At 45.2% G+C, this 25,285-nt stretch overlaps 1 protein-coding gene across 2 annotated transcripts in view; it reads right to left on the bottom strand.

Moving 5' to 3' along the window:
* Ptprt (protein tyrosine phosphatase receptor type T) overlaps window positions 1-25,285 on the bottom strand; it is a 1,043,151-nt gene that overhangs the window by 169,053 nt on the left and 848,813 nt on the right. Inside the window, exons 13-14 of one of the 2 annotated variants that reach the window (XM_026383217.2) lie at window positions 22,320-22,356; window positions 8,492-8,548 (exon numbers count right to left, since the gene is read on the bottom strand). In XM_026383217.2, coding sequence (XP_026239002.1) covers window positions 8,492-8,548; window positions 22,320-22,356 — 94 coding nt within the window. The remainder of the gene's footprint in view (window positions 1-8,491; window positions 8,549-22,319; window positions 22,357-25,285) is intronic. The other variant, XM_026383218.2, reaches the window with a different exon arrangement.

Consider the following 25,285-nt stretch of genomic DNA (forward strand, 5'->3'; position numbering starts at 1 on the left):
TGGTCCTCTCGGGATGTTTTCCTCTTCTTGTCAGAACAGCAGTCATATTGGATTGGGGTCCACCTTTCTGACTTAGTCTTCACTCATTATATTTGCAAAGACCTTTTTTCTTAATAAGGTCACACTCATGGGTACTGGAGATGACAACTTATACCTATCTTTATAAGGGACACAATTCAATCCAAAACCCCAGATTAAGCTGAATCCTGATGATCCAAGCAGCTACAAACAGGAGGGAGCTCTAAGCATTTCACTAAGTAAAATGCAAACACTCAGGGAGTCAAGGCCCAGCGGACAGCATGCAGGAAGAGGAATGAGACTCCTGCCTGGTCGTGGACTGAACAGAAATGAACCTTCTAGAAGGACAATGTGTCCTGGTGTCCTGTCTGAACTGCACGGCAGGGGTGCATCTGGGGCCAAGGCTCCCCAAGGCACTCACTCAGAAACAAAATTCATTCTTTTAAACAACTCCAGACAAATTGATCCCTGGAGGGATGACTGTTTTATCAGACTCCAAGAAGCAGGAAGTGGGAGGAGAGTCAAAGACCCACGCAGCTGGGGCAGCTTAGGCCAAATCATGCTTGTGCAGCCTGCAGCAAGCCGCGGAGTGCCTGGAGAAGAGAGGGAGTGCCGAAGGGAGCAAGGGATCTATAGGCAGGATTAGCGCAGGTGTGAGCAGGATCAGAGAGAGCAGCCAAGAAACATGCGGCACAGAATTCAGATTAGCACAACTAACCCAGGCGAGGGGAACGAAACCAGCAGCGAGCACGGATTCGATTGTTGAGATTCCAGCCAAATCCACCATGAACATGTTTCCTTTTTTCTAGCCTTTGTCCCGTGGTTTTTGAAAGCCGGAACATTGATTCACTGTGTTTTGTACTAAAAGCTGATCTATCCCCCTCCCCGAAGGACGGGTGGAAAAGCAGCTCTGCTGTGAGTGAGAGATGATGAAATTAGAAGAGGAAGCCTGGAGCAGTAGCAGTGGCTGGAACTGGTCACCTGGGCATGCTCTTAGTCTGTCACCACGACTCCTGCCTGAAGCCTAGTCTCTCCTGTGCTAGCACCGTCCAAAGCTAGGTCAGGTATGGGCTCAGCAGGAACAGCGGCAGCAGGATTGGGAAAAACCCTATTAAAGGGCTCTGGAGAATTGGACTCCAAGACATGAGCATGTGGGCCATGTACACGGAGATTAAACAGTGGATTAAAAACTAGTATTTGGTGACTTAAAATCAGCCTAACAAGATGGTAAAAGTTCAGTACAATGAACCATCCCAGGAGGGGGGCAGAGGTAGAGCAAGGGTGTATACCATACCTGACACCTGCTCCATCAGTGTTAACTATCTGCCCATTTATCAGACAGTTCGTGGATGAGGTCCAGTGAATGAGCCCCATGTGTGTGCTGGGCATGGGGAAAGAGCTGGTCATATCCAAACAGCTCTAAGACAAGATGCTTTTGCTGTGAATATGTGCCAAGTTCAAGAGCCACACTCGCTCAGGGCTGGAGGCTGAGTAAGGGATTGACCAACAAGTTGACCATCTCCTCTGGTTGCAGCCTTGGATAGCAGGGGGCAGGGGCAGTCAGGGAAGGTTTTGCAGGGATCTCTGAGGGCGAGTAGGGCAGACCCATGAAAGGAGAGCAGGAGGCATAGGTGTGAGAAGTCAGGTAAAGCTTCTCTGATCAGCATGAATGGGACCCAGGATGCAAAGGAGGAAATAAATTGGAGAGATGGGGAAATGACAAGAATGAGAGTGTGAAGGGCCTTTGATGAAGGCCAACTGTCCCAAAGCACAAGGGTAGCTCTGGGAGCACCTGGACCTAGTTCACTCTGGCCTCTGGGGAGTGCGCATTGGAGGGGAGTAATGTGATGTTCCTAACAGAGATACCAGTTAGGAAGCCAGGACATTAATCCAAGCAACAACTTGTGAGTCTCACATGTAAGTAGTAACGGCAAGGAAGAAGAAAGGAGAGATCCAAGAGGGATCTAAGGGTGGGCCAAATGTGATGGCCAATTTGATATTGGAAATGGGGAGAGAGAGAGAGAGGGAAAGCTGATGCTGGGCTTCTGAATCTGAATTTAATGGCAGGCAGTTTGGAGGAAGGCTGATTTTGCCTTGGTGGAAGGAGAGTATCCCAGGAGAGAAGAAGGTGCTTTGAGAGCTCAGTGGTGGATGCTTCCTGATGAGATGCTTGTTTTGTAGAAAACATAAACATCCACTTGCTGCAGGAGATCACCCCCCAGGGGCTGTGACAACCCTCCTCTGCATGAAGCCCATTGATCCCATTGGTAGTTTGATTAGTAACAGAAAATGGCAGTCAGAATGAGGCACTGCAGCCTTGTGTCTGTCAGGCTTTGAATGTCTGCTGTAAGACTCTTGACAAGGACAGTATTCTGGTGCACTCCTCCCTGCTCTGTAGAGTCAGCCCTGCAGCCACGGGACAAACCAACAAGAAAGCAGAGGACAGTCCTCTGTAGTGGCCAGCCTGCTCCTGAGCATCACCTGCCTTCCTCCAGCTGGGGACTGTGGAAAGCCCAGGTCAAAGGGTCAGGGCCGATAGCATAGGCCACCTCAGCTCTCAGTCTCGTTCACCTTGGGTTATCATGGAAGCTGTGGTTTCTCTGCTGTTGTGTCATCTCTGGTCTTATAGCCCAGCTCCCTAGTGAGCCTTGATTCCTGAGTTCTTGACCCTTTCATTTCCCCTGGCCTGAGATCCTGACCGGCCTTCGCCTCTCATCCCCCATCCCTCGTACTTCTTAGGATCTGGCCCCAGTCATCTGCCTGACTGGCACCAGTGGTCAGCTTGCCTGACTGCCCCCTCCCTGGACTTCAGTTTCCTTATTTGTAAGATGAGTTTAGGTCATAATAATGACAGCACATGTCTAAGATAACAGAGGATGCCCTCTCACCTATCCTCTCAACAACCGGCCATTATTGGCATTCCCCTTTAGCCCCTCAGGAAATGGGGCCACTTGGTAGTTGAAGGCCCCACACCTAGTAAATTACATGGCCTCTGAGACGCAGCCCTACGCCCTTCTATGGCAGAATTACCAGTGTGAGGCTCATTAATAGGTGCCTGTTAATACTGACTATGGGCAGAGGGCAAGGAAGACAAGATCACAAACTGGATAAAGAGACCTGGGCTCGAATCCTGACCGCCTTGTGGCCAAGTTATGTGCTTTTTAATCACCTGAGACTGTTTCCTCTTCAGTACAATGAGAATTTCCGCCTACTTGGTAGAAGTAGAGGTAAACTGAAATGACTTAACGGGACCATGCAACTCCCTCCAGGGCATGTAGGAAGCCTGGGACACGTGGTGGCCACTGTATTGTCCTTTTCATCATCTTGCTGGACTTCCTAATGCCATTGTCCCCCAGAGCAGCCACCTCTCTCCAGCCAGCCTGGCAGGCTGATCACCCCGCAGCCGGGCTCCCCAGGTCCCAACAAGCACTGACCCATCATGGTGGGTGCTCAGGTCAAGCTTCCCCTGTTCCACTTCCTCCAGCTTCTGATCTCCCACCATCCATTAACTCCCACTAGAGGCATGAGTTCCCTGGGAGGGTCATGGCAGCCCCAGGCTGTCCAAGCCTGCAGGGCCCAGCGAGAGAACCTGGGGAGGCTGCTGTGCTGTTTCTCCATCTTCCCTGCACCCACACAGACCTCTCCTGTGGACTCGGGTCTAGGATTATCAACATTGGGAAGGTCATCTTTAGGGCATTTGCAAAACACTTTCAGGGAGTATATTATGGCTTGAATCTTGTCCCTTGAGCAAGATCTCCACTTAAATGATGGACAGAAAAAAAAAAATAACGCTATGAATTTTTTGACATGAGATGCACAGGGAAGAAAGGAACAATACGAGGAGCTGGCCTCGCACCTTCTTAAACCCAGAGCCGCACAAGGATGGCACCTCTTTCTTCCATTGTTGTTGCTATGATGGGGCAGAGCCGAGCTAGGACTCATCTTTAATATGTAGATGAGGAAGCTGAGACTTAGAAAGGCCAAGTGATTTGCTCAAAGTCTCCCTTTTAAGGAACAGAGGTGGGCTCCAGGTGATGGCTTCTCCCAAAGCCCTTCTTGTGGGCCCTGGACATGAACAAGACAGTGAGTCCAGATGCACCCCTGGAAAAGACTCAGAGTGCATCCACTCTGGCCTTCAGATTGGACACTGCCTGTCTCCTATCGTGTCCAGAGATAGAGGCTTGACTGAGCTACAGGAGAGATCTGAGAAGAGGCATTCTTCCTGCAATGGTAGGCCTCTGACAGAGTCCATCCATCGTCTCAGGCGAAATATCAACTAACTAGTCACTCATCCACTTCGGCCACAAGTGAGTCTACCATAGAAAAATGTCCATCTCTGCTTGTGCCTTATTTCTGTGACAGAAGCATCCCTGATCTCTATTCTATAGACGCCTGCTTTCCCCACACCCACTTGTGACCCCCCAAACCATCTCCAGACACTGAAAAATGTCTCCTGGGGGACAAAATGGATCAAAGGGCACTGAACACCGGCAGCGCCGTGGTTCTGTGCACACACTGTTCTGCTCATGAGCTAGGGACCCAGAGAATGAAGACAAATCCCACCTCTAGGTTTGTTCATCCAACACCAAGTGGTTGGAGCTGGATTTTAAATTTTATTTCAATTAATGTAAATTTAAAAACTGAAGCAATGAAAAGTATGTTTACTCATGACATACCATTTTCTCTCTTTTAGGATCCTAGTTCATTTTAACCATTAAAACTCAGCATCTAACTTGAGACATACTCTAAATTTAGATTCAGATAAGATTTCAAAAAAGTACAAAAAGGAATGTAAAATATATTTCATTGATAGCTTTTACACAACGGTTACTTATTAACATGATAATATTCTGGATATATCAGGTTAAATGAATTATGGTCTTAAAATTAATTTCAGTTGGGCACAGTGGTGCACACCTGTAATCCTAGTGCTTTTTGAGGCAGGAGAATTGCAAGTTCAAAGTCAGCTTCAGTAATTTAGCGAGGCCCAAAGCAAGTTGGTGAGACCCTTTCTCAAAATAAAATATAAAATGGGCTGGGGATGTGGCTCAGTGGTTAAGTGCCCGTGAGTTCAATCCCTGGTATAATAATAATAATAATAATAATAATAATTAATAATAATAATAATAAATTTCATCTTTTTGTTTTTGCTTTTTAAATGTGACTTTGAAAATTAAAAATTGCATACACAGGGCAATTTCTATTTCTACTGAACAGAGCCACTCTGAAAGGTTTCAACGGGGAGTGATATTAGCCCCCAGGGGACAATTGAGAGTAAAAGTGGATATATTCAGTTGTAACAATTGGGGTTGGTATGGTATTTGACATCCAGTGGGTAGAGGCCAGAGACGCTGCTATACCTCCTACAGTGCACAGGAAATCCTGCCACAGTGAAGAATCATCCAGCCCCAGACGTCAACAGGGCTGAGGCGGAGAAACCTTGCTCTGAAGCCTGAATCCCTTGAAGGAAAGGCCACTAGTTCAGGGCGACCTGAAGAACTAGCTGGAGTTAGTTTGACGAAGACTAAAGATTACAGCTGCAATCACGCTTCGTTCTCATGATTAACTAGGCTGTGGGCATTATTACTATTCCTCCTCCTCCAGGTGAAGAGACTCTTGACCAGAGAAGAGAAATAACCAGAATCACCAGACCAGGAGGCGGCAACCTGAAGGCCCAACTCAGCTTCAACTCACCCACTGAAAGCCAGCCCGTCCCTGCGACATCCTGTGGCTGTGTGGGATTCCAGGCGGCAATGGCTGGGAAAAGAGCTGCCCAGGCTTACAGTCTAATATCCCCATCACTCAGTCCTGGACAGTTATTATTTACATCAGCCATTATTGCTACCAGGGGACGGACATTAACAAAAACGCCCTCTGCTAGGGACAGCCTGCTCAAAGAGAAAGACTCGCAGGCACCTCACCCATCAAACGAAGCCGAGAAACAGGTGGAAATAAATGGAACGCAATGAAATAAACCTGTCAGAGGAGGAACATTCAGACGCCTGGGAAGGCAAGAGGTAAGAACAAATGTGCCCGATATGGGATTGGCTCTGTTTAAAGAAAACATTATCTGGCTGCTCAGGTTGAATAGAACCCAGAGAACAATGGCCCGGCAGATACTAAGCTGCTGACACATACTCCCTAGAAGCCTGGTTCCTCCATGAATTAGGTGTGGGCACAGTGACGAGAGAGACTTCTCTCTCATTATCTATCATCTGCAGTTCCTGCCTCCCTTGGCAGAAGGGTGAGGCTGGGGACCGCCATCTGAAGACCTGATATGTGCTGCTATTATTCTAGGACTCTCTCTAGGGTTAGCAAATTTAATCTTTAATGTGGTTCTCTGAAGTGTGATAATTAGCTTTCCAGGTGAAATAAAGCCATGTAACTTGCTTAAGGTTGTAGAACCAGGGAGTGGTTGAGATGAAATTCCCGAGGCCTTGGCAGTGACACACTGGGCTATGGTGGTTCCCAGCATCTGTGACACTGAACCACAGTGGGTGCATTTGAGGCTCGGCCTTTCCTGCCTGGGGTATTCACTCTCCAGCTGCTGTGGGCGCCTCCTGCCCTGGAGAATTACAGAGGCAGATAGGGGAGCCAAGTCTCCTGGAGGTCAGGCGCCTCCACGGTACCAACCATCAATGGCTGACTGGTGTCATGGTACAGGTGCCGCCCTCGTGCCTCAAAGTGGGACCAACTCTGCAAAACAAATCACACCTCAGAAACCCCTGTGGGCTCAGATTGATGCAGGGGGTTCACATCCTCCCTTAGCTTTGTCCCCCGCCCTGTTTCATCTCCTGCCCTTTCTTTCTTCTGAGAATACCCCTCCTTGAAGAATCTTGACAAGAATCCCCAGTGCAGGTCAACATCCAGGGAACCCAGTCCAAGATATGCACAAACTGACGGGTTTGGGTTTGGGAAAGGTGGTGTGAACTGTGAAGGTACTGGATGGCCCAACTCATGTCCTCACTGCCCACTGCACCCTCTTTCCCACTGTGATAAACTGACCAGCCAGGTTAATAGAGAGGAGGCTATTCTCTGAGCAAGGAACTTGGAGAGAGGCAACCGTTAATGGTTTAAGATTGCCAGGAAACTTCCACTTAAAGAGATTCCGCAGCAGATTGTCATTCCCCTCCAAGGTATTGCAGTGGGCATCACGGATGCCATGGTCTATGCTAAGATGGGTTCTACATCCTTTTCAGGATGGCATGTGCGGGAACAGTGAACAGTGGACATCTGAACAGTGCGTGAATTAAAGCGACGTTGAAGCCATTAGGCAGGAAAGCCTGGTATCAGGAACTCCCAGTAGGAACCTGCTGGTCTGAGTAATGTCTGGTTCATGTGGTGTCTGGCTTAGCTCACTGGCCAAGTTCTAGCACAGCAGTGGAGATGGGCATGATCCCTTAAGAACCAAATATCCTGCTGACTCCCACTCCCTATCCTGTTCTTTGTGAAGAAGCAAGCACCTAGGCAAGACTCCTCCCACCCTGAAACCTTTTACCTACCAATCCCCTTTGATTGCACTGTTATAAATAAAGCCAGCAAGGGCTCCCTCTTTGTTAGTTACCTTATCCCGTCACTGCCCACCCCCCCAAATGTATTTCTGGTCTTTCGTGTCTATTTTGTGGTACTACTTTCATAGCTTTTATTTCACAGCCAGCCCATCCCTCCAAGGGGAACCCTTTCCCTCACCCACGCGGGATGTGAGCGAGAGGCATGTATTTCAGTAAATGAAGAAAGGAGGTGGTATTTACATTGGAAAAAAAATATCCTACCCTGGTCTGGGAGCTTCTCTTCCAGCTCCTTTGCCATTTATGATCTTGTGTAGTCTTAGAATGCAACTTCAGAAGACTGTATCCATGTAGAGTTTACAATGCAAACAGTGTCCCCTAAGAGGTAGGCAGTATTACTCCCACTTAACAGGTAGGAACAGTAGGGCTCACCACATGAAGGAGCAGTGTCAGGAACAGTGGTTATCTGAAACTAATTTCCTAACCATGGACTTGTTAGGTCAACTCATTCACAGCAGCAGAGCACAGCCCCACTGTCATTTCTCCTGGGAAGCCCTCCCTGAGCTCCAGGTGTGTTGGTCTTGAGCACTGGGCACTCTGCCCCATAGTATTACTCACAGTTGCACATTTATTTATGGAGGTTTTTTTTGCCCAATGCCTGTTTCCCCTCCTAGAGAGGCACTGAAACCTCTTCCTTTGCTCACTGCTATACCCCTCAGTACCTTGAAAAATGCCTGGCACCTAGTAGGTGCTCACTAAGCATTAGTAGAATGGATAGAGGGATGCATGAGTGGGTGGGTGGGTGGATGGGTGTGGGATTGGATTGATGAATGGATGGCTGGATGGGTGGATGGGAGGGTGGGATGAAGGGACTGCCAGTTCCTCTCTGATGCACCTGGCCTGGAGGACCCACTGAATTTGGGCCACTCCCAACCCCCTCCCACCTGCCCACCTCTGGTGATCACCTGTGGTGAGGAGGCAGAGTGGAGTCCCCGGGGTCACCTGGGCGCTGCCCATTGGTGCTGACCACAAGGAAGCCAATCCCCAGGCAGCATGCAGAAGAGAAGGAGAGAAAGAAACACACATGAACACATGAGGTACGGTGAACAGAACTGCAAACCTGTGGCTCTGAAGAGCTCACCCTGCACAGCAAAAGAACATTATGATCTAACAAAACAAGGGCTCAAAGTAGATTTTAAAAAATGAAGCCAGCGAAAGCGTCACCATTTATCAAGCACCTGTGACATGCCAGGTGCCCTTCGTGGTGTCTCATGCCCAATGTTTCTGAGAGTTAGGACAACCCAGAAAGGTCAGAAGTGTTATAAATAAACATGTCTGTTTTCCCGTCAAATTTCATCTCCCCAGTCTTCCCTTTCTTCACCAATGGTGCCACCACCCACAGAGATTTTGTCTACAGACCTGGGCGTTGCCCTTCCCTTTCCTTCCTTCTGACCTCCTGCTTGTGATCAATCACCAGGTATTAACGCTACTCCAGAAAGGCTCTCGAAGTTGTCCCCTTCTCCTGAGTTTCATTCCCACTTGGTCCAGGCCACCCTTGTGTTTTGCTTGGATTGTGGTTCACTTGCACCAGCTTCTTATCTGGTCTTCTGGCCTCCAGTCTTGTTCTCCTTCCACCTCTTCTGCATCCCTTGGTTGAAATGCATCAGGGCCCCCACTGTCCTCAGGGTAAACTTCAAACCCCCGAACCCAGCTCTCAGGTCCTCAGAGATGAGATCCCTGCCTGACCTTCCTGACTCATCTCCCCATACTCTCTGCTCTGCCCCAAGCAAAATGAACAACTTGCCACCATCAGCAGTCCCCTACCTTCTTGTCTGTGGGCCATTCCTAGGCAGCCAGTTTGCATGAAAAACACTCCCCCCTGCTTCTCCAACCTGGCTGACATGGCTCATCCTTCAGGTGTTGGTTTGCAACTCCTTCCTGGGGAGTTTTTAGTGTCTCACAGATTTAGGAGAGATGTCCCTCCATCTTCCACAACACCCAATGCTCCTTTCTCATTGCAGTGACCTCACCATATCATAAGTATATGCCTCCTTCTTAATTCTGTAGTCTCCACTGTGTCTTGCATTATACCTGGCACATAGTAGGTACTCCATGAATATTTGTTGGATAAATGAATGAATGAATGAATACATGGTGAATCGGATCATTTACATAACATATTCAAGGTCACAAAACTAGTAACTGCCAAAGGCTGTAATCAAACCCTGGGTTTGCCTGGTTTGAATGTTCTTGCCCTTCTAAACCTACCACCCGCCTCTAATGAAAGTGATTCGGAAGTGTGGGAAGTGTCTAGTACTTGGTCAGAAACTAGAAGTTTCTTTCCTGCAACAAAACTACAGAAGGTGCTTGTGCAAAATGCAGAGAGAGATGGGGCATCCTAGATCAAGTGATGAGTGGAAATATATCATCTCAAAACTAACACAAATGGCGAGTTTGATCGACAGCCTTTATGATACTATAAAATTTTACCACTGGTAAACAGTAGTCATAACATTCCTCCCTTAAATTTATGGGGAGCTTTGCCCTTTCCAAACATCTTCTATGTCAGGGGTCATTACACTAGGGCTCGTGAGCCACATCCAGCCCCTTCTGTTTCTTGTGCGGACAGGAGCTAGGAACATGTTTTACATTTTTCAATGGTTGGGGAAAAAATAAGAGTAATACTTTGTGACACATGAAAATTATGTGAAATTCAAATTTCAGTATCCATAAACTAAGTTTTATGGCGACACATCTGTACTCATAGGCATTATCTATGATTGCTTTTGTGCTTTCGTGACAAAGTTGATAGGTATGACAAAGACCATCAGGCCTGCAGAGTTGAAAATATTTACTATCCGGTCTCTTACAGAAGGCTTGCTAACCCCTGTTCTAAGTGGCTATTTTTATTCATGTTTTTCTGACCTCAATTTTTTGAGGCAGGCAAGGCAAGGACTGTTGGCCTCACATGTCAGAAAAAGAAATCAAAGGCTTGAGAGAAGAAGGGACTCAAATATTTTGCCTTACTGTCCTCTCTTTCTGCAACCTTGTCTCTGCCTCAGCCCATTTTCTGAACTGCAATTTAAGTGTCCTTTCTGAAAAAATGTCCAGTCTGCTTAAGCAGCACCAAGACTCCCACCATCTTGGGACAAGGCTCACGTGTGCACTACAGGGCTGCCCCGGTGGCCTGGCAATTCACACCACTACAGCTGCTCCTCTGACTGCTCCAACCCTTATCTGGTTACCCTGGGAGACTAGCCATCCTGTCTTTGCCTCATCCCATTCCAGTTCAGGTTCATACTCGCTTGTCTCCAGATATTCCCTTCCCAGGCTTGGAAGGCCTTCCTCTCTTATTCTTCAATCTTATCCAATATGGATGATTTTCATTCTTTCAAAGCTTGCCTTAGCATCCACACACTTCGAGAAAGCATGCACTAAGTTGATTTACACGTCCCTTCTCCATGCTTCAACAGCATCCTGAATTTACCTTCATCATAGCCTTAATCACACTGGATTGATATATATTGGATGGCTCTCCCCCTGGCTGCTACCTGTTGAGTGCTTATTACAAGCCAGGCATTGCACTAAGCACTTTGCATGCATTAGCTCATTAAGTTCTTGCGTTAACACTGCAGAATAAATGGTGTTATTGTCATTGGTTTATAGATGGTGAAACTGAGACATGGTGCACTTCAGCACCTTTTCCTGCCAGACTCTAAGACTGTCCAAATCCAAAGATTAAGTTCCTAATCTCTAAGGAATGAGGGACCACCTGTCAAGATCAAGTTGCACTCAATAAATGCTTATTAAAAACGAATTGAATATATGAAACTCTGATTCAGTATTTTTCACTCATTAGCTATATCACTTAGAAAATGATCTACATTTATAAGTTTGAGCTTCTCTAGGGTGGGGGTAAATAATAGGTATCTCATGAAGTGATTTTAAGGATTAAATGGAAAACAGTTAAAATCTTAGCCTGGTTGGCAAATCCAGAGGAGATTGTAACCTCCAGGGCCACAACCCAAGTTCTGTTTAGCAGTAATGGTCAGCTAACAGGGGTGGGGACAGATGGACAGATGGAAAGTTGGAATGGGGAGAGATTTTACAAGGGGGTAGAGAAGAAGAAGAGGAGGATTCTGGGTCTCAGCAAAACACAAGGGGAAGTAGAAATATAAAATGATATTATATATATTGTACTAGCATTGACTGGTGTTTACAGTGTCACTGGTGTTTACCAGTAGCATATGGCAGAGACCTAGTCATCTTTCATTTGAGCTGTGTCATGTGACCACTTCTTATCAAGACAACTATAGTGGAAGTGGTGTGAGTCATTTCTAAGTGCGGTGAAGACCAAAGTTACCACTTCCAGGGTTTTTCTTCACCTGTGGTGGCCACATACATTCTAGATGGCACAGCAACAGATAAATCTTTGTGGTATTAAGCTACTGAGATTTGAGCATCAATTTGTTATCTCAGCAAAGCCTATCCTATCCTGACCAATCCAACTAGAAAAGAGTTGGAAATCTCATGCTTCCTCAGGTTTCTCCTGGTTTCTCTGCCATGTGACTTTTTTAAATTAGGGATTTCATGACTTTTCTCTCTTTGCTGTTTCTAGGTCCTGACCAGTGTAATTCTGTCTGTGTGTCCGCCATGAATGAAAACACTGAGACTATGCAATAAAGAAGGAGTCCAGAATATGAAGCACTCGACTTCCCTTCTGACTTTTTCCGCTTTGCTTTAGCAGTGTATGTTGGATGTAGAGAGATACTGCTGCGGTACAGACGGTCCTGGAGCAAACAACCTTGAAGACAAACTAATTTCTTGGCTTATTAGCTTCAATATGTTGTGCAAGTAAAGAAAGCTGAGGGATCCTTGAGCATCTCACCTTCGACTCCAGATTCTAATTTTTGACTTGGACATCACTGACTGGAGGCTGGAGACCATCATGCCATAAGAATTGTACCATCAATTATTACTGGAAAAGAGGCGTGGGAAGGGGCTGACAAACGGAGACGGGGACTCTGCCAGTGGTCCATGGAGTCTCACTCACTCTATGATATTCACAAGATTCAAATGGTGCCACAGAATTGGATCTGAGTTATAATTCTAAGAGACCCTGAGCTTTTTGTGTACCCCTTATGAGCATATATGGCTTCATGGCTTGAGCAAGGATAACAGTGAAGACCTCCATTTATTTAGTGTACAATATGTGAGCTTTCCTTCTGCCATCTCATTGTAACCTCATGTCCACAAGCACACCCTTGTGACTGGCACAGAATAGGTGATTAATTTTTGCAAGCCTCCTTTTCCCCCTTGAAACACGACATTGAGGTCCCGTTAATGGGTTTTAAATTTTCTTTATTTCTAGTCCAGTCTAACTCAGATTTCCCTCTTCCCTCACTCCTGGCTTTAAGTGGCCTCCTTTTCTCCTTTTAAGATTCATCTGCTCTGAAACAACATCTTTGAGTTAAAGCCATCTCAGGTGTAGTTGAGAGGGATGGACAGGCATGCCCCAGGTAACTGCTGGAAGGATAAGAGTCAGTGTTGGCTTTTGTGTTCCTGGACTAGCTTTGGTCTTCCTGAGTGGGGTGTGGAGAGGGAGTGCATGGCAGGAGTCTGAACCTATCTCTATGGTGGGAGGTAGGGGAAGGACAGAAGAAAACCAGAGAGCTCTGTCAGCTGTTGTAGTAAAGAAAACTATTAAAGAAGGGACTGGAATATTTAAAGGTCATCTTTAAGTTATTTTTTTGGTGTTTTTATGATATGTTTCTTTTCCTTCCATCTTCTTACAAGACCTTTAGAAAAAGCCATGTTATTCCATTGGCATTTTAAGACCTAGAAGACACTGGATAAGAGCAAAAGTTCCAAGAGTCAAGGAGACCTGGTTATACTCCTGCAAGTCTCACGACCCTCAGACTGGAAAATTCACCTCATTGAACTTGGCTAGAGAAGAACAGCAGTGCCCTGCTCTAACCCTTCAAATACGTACTTTGAGTTTCCCCCTCTGAAAGTCTGACAGAAATTAAAAAGACTGAACAACAGCCATGAGTTTTCCATGAGACTACCTCACCACAGTTATTCCTCTCACAAGTGATCCTTCATTAGGGACCTGACCCACTGCCATAGCTAGATTTGGGTATATCATGGTCCTGGGTCTCTCCTGAAATTACAAGACAAGTATAGAGGAAAGGACAGTGTCATAGTCAAAGGCTAGCTGATGGATGAGCAAAATCCTATGCGTGGTCAAAAATATATATCATGGCTGTATAGGATCTCATTTAAACACAATGATCTGTAGATGCAAAGGTCAAGTACTGGAAGCTGAGGCCAGCATGATCCCTGAACCTCAACAGTTCCTGCACTTTGAATCTGGCCTGAGTCCATCTGTCAAATGGCCTATGTGTAGAATTTTATGAGTGGTAACTGGAGTCCAGGCTTTGCCTTTCAGAGAACTGGGGGAGAGGATCTACGCTTGGTAGGTCTGGAATCTCTATCAGAGCCTCCGAAGGCCAAGAAGAAGAAAAGGAAGCTCATTGTATAACCAGTTATGTTCTTGAACCTAGATTAGTGACCCTGGGTTTAAAATCATGCGGTAGGCTCCTATGTTAAGTCACTTGCGTGGTCAAAACAACTAGTCTCAGGTCAAATAACTAAGTTTTGCAGGTAGGTTTTGAACACAGGTGCCCCTGACTTCCTATTTTCCCATGCCACCCTCAAGGAGGCTCTGTGTCAGGCAGAAGATTCCATATAGGACTGGGTCATCTAATTTGGTTTCTCATACCTTATCCCGGATAAGGGAGCCCTGGGCATATGGCTCCCTCTGGCCCCCAGTCTTATCATCTGCAAAATGAGGGCCTTTCCCTGGAGAATGACTATTTGTTGTCCCTACCAGTCCCTGCAGGAGTGATGACCCATTATGGAGAGAGGAGAGAATCATGCTGTATGAAATGCTTCACTCCAGTCTTAGCCCTTATAAGAAAAAGGCCTGTTTACAAAAGACCATCACCCATGTCTCTTGCCTATTGCCGTTGACCATGGTATTAGTCCCTCACCAGCACCATGCAGAACAGAACTCCTGGTGACACTGGCCACTTATCTCATGCCTCATTATTCTGGAGTCCAGCTTTCAGCACCTACTCCAAGGGGGTTGTTTTAATGGGATCGTTAGAGAGTGTTTACTAGATTAAAACTGTGCCTGTCTTCTGCAAAGCAACTCTGCAAATGGCTTTATGGGTTTCCGGATTTATTTTGTCTCCATGACTCGGCTCAGTTTGCAAATCAAATCAAAGCTGATTTTTCTAACTGCCACTCCTGTGCACCCAGCGGGAGTCTGCAGAACCAGCTGTGTTCCCGTGAAGGCTGGCACCAGAGATGGGAGTATTGCTGCCTGCTGGCGGCCAGAGTAGATCCAACAAACGGAAGGCAGGCAAGCCTATACCTGGATGGCCATATCTGAGATTGGGAGGGGTTGCAGGGACCAGATCAGAGGAAACTATTTTTATTTTCTGGAAATTGAAAAGGCAGGATGATGTGGACCTGAGGATTGATGAGCAGGACTAATAAGGAGCCAATTTGGACCCATAATATTGAGGTTATTTTCAACTAAAATTTCCAAAAGTGGAAAAGGAACTCTCTTAGGAAGGAGTGAGATTCCTCTCCCAATAAGGACACAAGCAGAGACTGGCTGGGCTCTTTGTTAATGGATCTATAAGACAGCTGGCCCTCTATTTCAATTTTACTCCTATTTTCCAAGAACCCTGTCCTGACATATATCTTGCATTTGAAAAAAATGTGACCATGGAAGAATAATGACCTATTGGCCCTCCCTCCATCCATCTATCCATGGATCCATTGATCTACTGAAGTAATCATCCATTCATCTATCCACTGATCCTTTAAAGCATCCACCCATCCATCCACCCATTCATCCACCCGCCCATCCATCCATGTACCCACTTGTTCATTCAACACAATTTTGAATGTGTTTTAATTTATTGAACATCAATGCATGATAAAATCTGGGAATGAAATAGTGTTCAAAATAGGCACAGTCCTTACACCTACATCACTTAAAAGCCAAGCACATTAAACACATGGGCGAGCAAATACATACAGACAAGTTAAGATGCTGTGAAGGAAAAGTACGACGTAGGTTTAAAGTGAAAAATGTTGGGGATAGATAGTAGATTGCAAGTCTTTCTTAGGAAGTGAGGCTCAAGCTGCTGTCTAAAAGATGTTTATCTGTTCAGCAGGCACAGATGGTGGTCGGAGAACTTCAGGATGAGCAAACATCCTGAGGCCAGAAGCAACTTAACGTAGTTAAAGAACTGAAAGAAAGCCGGTGTATTGCAGTGTAGTGAATAAGAGCTCCATGAGCCCAGAGTGCCAGAAGGGGCCACAAATGCAGGAGAGACTGGTTGGGGCAGGGCTTATGGATAAAAAGAAGTAGCAAATGAACAGAAGGGTCTTCCTGTGAGGCTTGGGCCAGGGGACAGGAGGATCTGTGGGTGAGGGATCTTGGATGGAACTTGACATCCGTTTCTCCAAGAGGAACTCACTGGTATGGTTGCAGAATTGAGCAACCAGGTCAGAAACAATTTTCCCCTTGGCCTGTTCTGAGGCAAGAATTGAGATACTTGGGTCAGAAGGGCATGAACTGAGATTCTTGTCCTCTCCGTCAGTGGCTGCAGCCGGAGGTATCTTCCTCCAAATGAGATGATGTTTCTCCCATGAGAAGGGCTGTTTTTCTCTCCTATTTGGGATTCAGCATCTTTGAATTCTAAGTACCCCACCCCAAGTTTTCACGTGCCCCATTTTCTCAAGAATCTCTTTGGAGCACGTTTGCCTTACATTTCCAACTTGCTGCCTAGGCTGAGGTCATCCCTCATCTTCCAAATGCAGGACAAGCACTGTTCAATGCTTGCCTCTAAATGCCCTCTCTCCCTGGCCCTTTCTCACAGTTCTTATTTTAACTGCAGGAGCAAAACCTAACTTTTAAATCGATCTTTTCGGATCCTTGGTTTTCCACTGCCTTCCCTTCAACGTCCGAATAATAGCTTTGTTTCTAAACCAAGACAATGCTTGTTTACCCCATGGCTGCCGGCTTTTCTCTACAGCTCTGAGTAGACTGACTCCCAGGGCTACAGTAGGCCAAGGAAAAGGCTTTGAAGTGCCTTTTTTTGCTTTCCAATTTGAGGCAATTCTATTAGCATTTTGCTGCTTCTCACCCCAAGGATGTAGTAGTATATTCTGCATATACTAAAAGCCCTGTGGTAGAAGAGCAGAGGCTGTTGATCCACACCTAGTTCTCTTTTCAGGTCAGTGTACCCTTGTGCTATAAGGACTCACACCTGTGACTTCCTCCTGAGATTCGTCCAAGGCGCAAGGATTCCACTTCCTCTAGAACCACCTAAGAGATTCAGGTAGATGGAAGGGAAAGGAGGGAGAAGAGTCAAAGACTGGTCCCTGGGAAAGAGCAATCCTGGTCTTCTGGCCTCAAGACAGTAACTTTGGAAGAATTAATACTCTCCTGCAGACCTAGCCTCTGTTTGACTTTACCTAAGACAGATTCTTGCTCAACCTCTCCCATTCCCTGTTCTGTTTTCTTCTCTCACAGACTTCTGAGAGTCTTTCCTTCATATATCATAAGCCCCTTAATCCTTGCCTCAGGCTCTGCTTCTAGGAATCCTGTCCTGAAGACAAATCCGACTGTATTTATCTCTTCATTAATAAATCCCACCTCCCCACTGTGATTGTTCCCCCATTCTCTGTCCTCTAAGTCTGCAAAGTTAACAGTAGCCAACCCCTGGCTGAGGGACAACATCAAGAAGAAAATGAATTTGGATCAGTAACCACAAGTCCTTCATTGGTGAGAAACACTGTCTCCAAGGCTTTTCATCTGAGCCCGTCCTAATCCCAGATTAACCCTGCTACCAGCAAATGTCAAACCACCACACCATAGTGCCATAGCTTGATGTTCCTTATGAGGTTCTGATCTGGCTCCATAAATAAATACTTCCCTTCGGAGGGAACAAGGATCCACCCAATATATCCTCTATAAATACAGGGACCCGTCTCTTTATGTGAGCCTTGGGCCAGGGCTGTGTTCCTCTCAGTGTGAGAACCTCAGACAGTTGGTTTCCCCAAACCCATCATTGTTTTGGATACCAAGTGGTTTCCCATGTGAGTTGAGAAAGGCCACCGATGGCCAAGGAGGTACGAAGCCTTCTATATGACACCAGTCTCAGAGGAGCAGGGACACAGATAACGGCCTGGGAACACATGGCTGTTATTATTTCCTGGGACTTTGGCACCATGACCACCTCAGTTCCCATGAGGAACATTTCACTTCTTTTTGGAGGTACCAGTCACCCTCATGACTCCACCTTTATCTGTCACCAGTATTCACTGAGTGTCTGTTTCCACACTAGACTGGGACTTCCTTGAGGACAGGTACTATACTGGTTCACCAAGAAATACCCAGTTCCTGTCATGGTGCCCAGCATAAAGATGTTCAATGGTGAGTTTACCACCTGAAGGAAATAACAGTCGTCAATAATAATGACAACCATTTTTCCCCAGACACTTTGCGGTTGACAAAACACTGTGATGTATGCTCTGCCATTCGATCCCATCCCTGTAACAAAGTAGGTGGTAGAGGCCTTTGCAGACTGAGACTGGCTGCTGCCAGCTCACTCAGTTGGCTAGAGCCAATTGTTAAACACTCGGGAGTTTTTGGCAAGCCGGTTGTTCCATCACTGGTGACTTGAAAATGGATATCGTGCAGGTATTTGCATCCCAAGGATGGACCAATCAGGACTCGTATTCTACAGAGAGTGGGTTTTTAGCTTACCAATGACAGAAGGTATGTTCAAAATGGTCTGTGAACGGATAGATGAAGATCACTGAGATACACTGTAGCCAAGTTTCAGGGAGATGGAGTGAGCCCCTCATGTCTCCCAGCCTAGCTGCAGAAAGATGCTGATTCCAAATGGGTTTATTCATTCAGCAAGGTTTTTTTTTTGTTTGTTTGTTTTTTGTTTTTTGTTTTTTTTTTTTTAGTGTCAGCTTTGAGCCAGAAATGTCCTGTTCTGGCAAATCTGATTGAGGAATTAGTGATTGGTGAGATGAATTTGTCCTCCTCAGAGTTCTTCTCATCAGGCCGTGCTGGTGCCTCCCCAGGGGTCCTGGCCCTTCCCTTGCCCAGGACTGTGACTGTGTCAGTACCTAACACCTCACCCCTACATGAGATCTAAGGATGGTCCTGCTACCACACACCCAGCATCCAGTGTGTTGGTCCACCATGTCTGCTCCCAGCTCAGAGCTGCTTCCATGGATCATGCAGTTCCCCAGCCTGAGATAGCCTCCAGCAATTTATTTTAAGAGCAAGAATCAAACAGAGCCTCAGCCTACCTCTGGAGTCCCTTCTGGTGAGTGCGGTTCCTGATCCTTGCACACCCTTAACACCTATTGGAATCCCACTAGGAAGATTCACTGGGAACCATGGGGACATGGCCCCTATCTGCACAGGTCCTGTTATGCATTGAATGTTGTACTCCCTTGCTCCCCACACTCCTAAATTTTTATGTTGAAGCCCTAATTCCTGGTACTTTATAATATGACCTGATTTAGTAGGTTTTACAGATGTCATTAGTTAAGCTAAAGGGAAGCCATACTGGAGTGGGGTGGACCCCTAATCCAAGATGATTGGTATCCCTATAAAGAGGGTAAATTTGGACACAGACATGAACATAGACAGAATGCCTTGTGAAGATAAGGCAGAGAACTGGATGACACTTATACAAACCAAGGAATGCCAAGGATCACCACCAATCATCAGCGGCTAAGAGAAATGAAGGGAACAGATTCTTTCTCACAGCCCTCCGAAGGAACCGATCCTCTGGACACCTTGATTTCAGACTTCTGACCTCCGGAACTGTGAGACACTATATTTTTGTTGTTTAAGTTTATAGGATTTATCAAAGTAGCCACAGGAAGCTAATACAGGTTCCTTGCTTTGCAACCATCCAAACCGGGCAGCACTAAATGGAGAGTGGGTGAGTAATAGTGACATTACAGAAAGGGAAGGGTCAGAGGCATGTACTGGAGCCAGGCTTGGATCTCATATCAGAGGCACTGGGATGGGGTCATGTTGGAACCATCCTGAATAAGTTCTTGTGCCTGTTCCAGGTGGAAACTCTCTGGTTGTATGAGATCCACAAAACTGGCCACAACTGGACTGTCTAGGGTCAGAGATAGGACAGTAGCAAGTTGCCTCATGACCAGAGCACTGGAATGTGACCACACTCCAGGGGCTGGATGCCTGCCAGCAGACCCATGAGAAAGGCACCATGGTGACATGGAGGTAGAAGAGACTGATGACCCATCTCTGGGACTTCACATGTGGCCAAAATCTGCAGGACTTCCAGTATCATATTTTCCACTGCTAAAAAGAATATTGCTTTCAACAAGACTTCCAAGAAGAAATTTAATCTAGATAGTCAGGAATGGGTGAGATGGGTCAAATATTGATTCCTAGCTTTAGGACCTTCATTCAAACTCCTTGTGGGAAAGGCATATGTCTTCAATCGACCCCAGCTGCTCCAGGCACAGGGACTGGCGTGGAATAGACGCTGACCAAACACAAGTGTCTTTCTCTTTGTCTTATCTCTGCGTTCCCTGAGTATCCTTCTTATCTGATGCAGTGTTCAGAGGGTCAACTCCCTGAAGAATGGTAAATTGGCACTCAGCATTATCTGGCTGTCTGCCTATTCCCAAGTGCTACGGGAGCCCCTGTTTCCTTGGGCACAAGTGTTGACTCTTCCTGAACTAGAAAACTAGAATGTGGGTGCTCGGAGTTCCCAGGGCTCTGACCCCTCAGCACCCTGCCTGGGTTTGACCAACTGGGCACTCACACCCATTTATATGCCTTGTCCTTCTGTAAACTCACGCATTGCCTGACACACATTCCACTGAAGGAAGACAGAAACCTGGAGGTCAAACAAGAGGAGAAACTTGTGCTAAAGAGAGGTGGAGGGATTTTCTGCTCTAGGTCTTTAAATGAGCATGAAGCTCCCCACAGTAGAGCAGTGTGACTCTGGAGATGCCCCCATGGTGGGCCTCGATGCCTCTGAGGACGGTGGTTCTAAAACTTTCAGGGAAGCATAATTTCAGATATTCTCTCATTATCCTCACGTGGAGGGGATTGCTTGACAGGTCACGTGTTCCCAGTGAGATACCATTTAGGAAGGCCCAGGTCACAGAGGATATCCTGAGACTCCCCTGGAGAGCAGAGAAGTCACAGCAACCCCGCCCTTGTCTACAGGTCAAAAGCTACTGGAGAGCCACAGGTATCATCGTGGAGGAGAGGGCTCCAGTTTCTGCCCTTCCGGCCTCACTCTTAGGGGCCTGGTGCAGACTCCCAGCTGCCTCCAGAGCCCCGGGGCTACCCAATTGATGGTGTTCTTCCTTCCACATGATCTGTTTTCTTCAGAGGAAAAGTCTGCTGAAGCCTGTGATTTGTGACACCTTTTCTGCAGGTCATCAACACTCCTTGCCTCACAAAGAGTATTTTATCTCTTTCCGTCCAATAACTGTGTTTCTGAGAGGGAGAGAAGTTAGGGCCATGCCCATCGCTATGACTTATGTAAAATCAGGTTGACTTCTTTGCACAGTCAGCCTTAGTATTTCCGTCTTCCCCATCCTCCTGCCTCTTCCCTCGGGTGCCTATGTATTGAGTTGACTTTCTTGAATGTTAAATAAGTCACGTGTGATGGGTCTTGGTGCACGCTGTGTCAAAGAGCTGTGTGGTATTTTTCTCTCTTCCTCTCCACTGTCTGTCACTGCCTCCCACGTGTTTGCCTCTGTACGTGTGCATACATGTATACACATCCACATCCACAGACGCAGACATGCGAGTCACTGCCCTTGTCTACTGTTTTACTTCTATGATTATATGTCTATTTATATTTGTAATTATTATATCCTTATGAATAATCTATGAAGCTCTGTATGCTGTGAGTAAATGCAAGGAACAGAATCCAATTCTGGTATGTGAGTAGGGTGGTGGGGGTGAGCTGCTGTTAAAAATATCAATTCCATAGAAAAAAGATAAACCTGATTTCTAACCATTCAACCTTGTAATAGGTTGAATGATAGCAAACCATTCATTGATTTTGTTTTTTAAAAAGAGTAATAAACAGAAACATGTACCAATTGAAGGAGCCAGGCAATTCAATTATAATTAGGAAAACAAAAGTGATGAGCCTGAACAATGCTGTCTTCATTTTTGGGGATAAGTGTTGAAAATGCCAACTACATAACAATGCAGTGTTTGTTTTCTCATTATTAAAGGCACCAACACTAATCACCTCCTATTTGAAAGCCATATACCAATTGAACACAGTACAAAACCCAAGAGATGGGGCTAATTGACAAGTTTAAAGTAAAACACCCACATAAACATAGACCCCAATACAATGAAGATGTAGAGCAGAAGAATATCTGAGATGATTTATATTCACTTCACTGAATAATGTACCAGTCCATCTGTTGATCCATCCATCCATCCATCCATCCATCCATCCATCCATCCATCTATTCAGTACATATGTTTTGAGTTTTTTGCTGTAGGCACAATTCTACTAAAATATACTTGGGATGTATGGTCTAGTGCAATGACCCAATGAAAAGAACTTTTCTTCTTTCCTTTCTTTTGCCTAAACTTTTCCTTTGTGGCTAGAGGGAGAGACACTTGCATTGCTAAAGACAGACAAGGACACACCAACATACCTTTTGTAGCCAGACGAACACAGTTGATTTTGGTCTCCTGTGAACAACAAGAATGAGGCACCAGTTAATTGGTTGTTGGTTATATAAGATTGTTATATAAAGAAAAATATACATATCTATTTGTACATATACATATGCATGCATATGTATTTTTAATTATAATTTAAAATTTGTCCTTTCCATATATTTTTCTCATTGGGATCACCTTTTAATTCCATCTTTTTATTTCTTTTCGGGCTTGGAACATATGCTGTGCTGTTTGCTTCCCCAGACAGAACTACATTTCACATACTTCCCAGAACCTGAAATCTTTAACTATACTTAGTGGGCATGTTGTGGTGTGTGGTGTTCTTTGTTTAAGTGCATGAATTAGCAACTGGAGCCAGGGACCCCTTGGGAAACCTTGTTATAGGCAACAGTATATCTAAGTGCACAGATTTGAAGGGATACTTCGAAAGAGCCCCAGCTATATGAAACATGTAAGAATAAAACTACAGAGTTCATGTTCAGAAAGTCACTTTGGCCCTGAGCTCTCTGGTGGACCTCACAGCTGTCATAAATAACATTGCCTGAGTGTTTGTGTGGCTATAGAATCTCTTTGGGGTGAACTATCTAGTTATTGTTGGCTGTTCCCCAAATGAACAGGATCCATAAATCTGTGGTGTTACTGGGTGTGCCATGGAGTTACAGAAAAGTGTGCTCAGGCAGACAGTCAACTTAGTTTACTGGGATTCATTTCCTAAGAGGCCCAGGAACCAGTTGAACGTTCCAGTTGACTAAATTATAACCCCAACGGCTGTATGAATGCAATGTGACAATGAAAATAAAAGCAAAAAAATGCAAAAAAAATTATCCAAATCGATAACTTTTGATAAGGCTTTAGATCATTAATTTCTCAATAATCCAGTGCTTATTATTCTGCCCACCACTCAGAAGAAACCGCTATGTCTTGGAGGCACTTGTATTAATCAGGCTAGAAAATGTTATGCTGCAGTAACAAAACTCACAGACTTCAATAGCTGGAAACAGCAAGGTTTCTTTTCTACTCAAACTACATGTCTGATGTAGGTGTGTGTTTGGGTCTGAAGGTTGGGGTTGGGGATTCTCTAATCATTATAATCACCCAGAAACCAAGGTCAGGTTGGTGCCTCCATTGTGATCCCAGGGGAAAGAGCGCTGAAGAATCAAGCTCTGACAATCAAATGCTTTGGGACAGAAGTGACACTCTCACTTCTACTCAAGCTTAACTGCTTAGAACCAGTCACATGACTGTGCTGCATTTCAGTGAGGTGGGGAGATAGAATCTTCCATGTACCCAGAAGTAGAGAAGAAATGGTAACATGCAAATCAGAGTCTATTCTACCTAGGTATACCTCTGACTGTGAGAAATGGTGTCCCATATTTGTTCCCAGTGGTCTCAATCCCAGTTCCTCTGACTGCACAGAAAGTCAGTCCTTCCTTATGCATGAAGCATGTCTGGATACCGAAAGCTGGTTCTCAGGTTCTTTAATGTTCTTGTCAGCAAACCTCATAACATAAGAGTTTCATCTTTTGAACCATCCTAGCTACTCATTTCATGCTGAGAGATCTTCTACTTTGTCCCTCTCAACATGCAGTGACTAGAATAGGGAGCATCAGTCGATGAGTGGTCTTGTCACCATAGGATTGCCTGCTCTATCATGGTTTCCCTTACTTGTACTGGGCTTCTAGAAATATAGCCAACAACATCCTAACCCAAGTACAGAATCATATTTACCATCATTGAGTTCCATCTTCATTGATCTGATTCTTATAGCCTATCATCATATTCTCTACCCCCTACAAATTTGGGGAAATGTTTTTCTAATTTTTATCCAGATCAATAATGTAAGTAGTAACCTCAAAAATGCCAATGGTAGAACTCTGTGGCACATACTGAAATCCTTCATCCCTGTTGACATTCAGAATCTTTGAACAAACTAGATACCAAATATCTGATTGCTTATGCAATCACATCTCCTCAATAGCTCAATTGCTTATGCCCTGTATTTTTCCACAATAATATCTGAAGAAGAGGGTCAAATTCATTTCAGATGCAGGTACTCTGTCTTTTTCATTTCCCTAACCCAGCGGCTTAGGAACACTCTTAAAGAAGGCTAGGTTGGTTGGCACGACTTGTTCTTTGGATCAAGTGTTTCTTTTCTTCCTTTTAATCATGATGAAAATGACCCTTTTAAAACAAGTAATTGTTTCATTTTATAAAAGAGAAAAATCAGAAATCTTAAAAAAATATGACAAGCTATGGTTCAAACATATGAAGTATGAGATGTTCATATTAAATATCAACCCTGTTTTACTTCAAGAAAAAGCTTTTTTTAAAATAAAAGATAGAAATAAAATGACTAAAAGAAAATAGAAAAATAAAGTGGAACTTCTCAGTGTGATATCCAAAAAGCATAAGTCATAAATGGATTAAAACTTGCAGGCAATGATCAAAGTAAGCAAGTGAGTTACTTTGTTTTCATGTTTGGAGAAAGAGCAAGGTTCTTCAACTCCCATTGCTGTTCAGTTCTCAGCTTTGGTTAAATAAACCCCAGAGAACTGAAGGCCTGCAAACAGTGGAGCATCATCACAGAGACCACCTCTAAGAAACTGCACAGAGGTGTGGAGAGGTGTGGAGAGGCTAGAGATGAATCAGAAAACTCTCCCATTTCACCTCAGTGGAAAAGAAGGAGGTTTTGCATCTGATATTAGGAAACTTGCCAGTTCTGTGCAGGATTGTTGAATATAGTGGTGAGCAAATGTTTGATGAGGTCAAGCCCATTGGAGTAATTTGTCAATATAGCCATCCTTGGTATCCAAGAGGGACGGATTCCAGGAACTTCCTAGATACCAAATCCACAGATGCTCAGGCCTCTTAAGTCACCTCTCTATATTCTGCACCCCTGAATACAGAGTCAATTACATGTACCTTAACTTCAAAGAGA

The sequence above is a fragment of the Urocitellus parryii genome, chromosome 6 (genome assembly GCF_045843805.1).
Source record: "Urocitellus parryii isolate mUroPar1 chromosome 6, mUroPar1.hap1, whole genome shotgun sequence".
Taxonomy (NCBI): domain Eukaryota; kingdom Metazoa; phylum Chordata; class Mammalia; order Rodentia; family Sciuridae; genus Urocitellus; species Urocitellus parryii.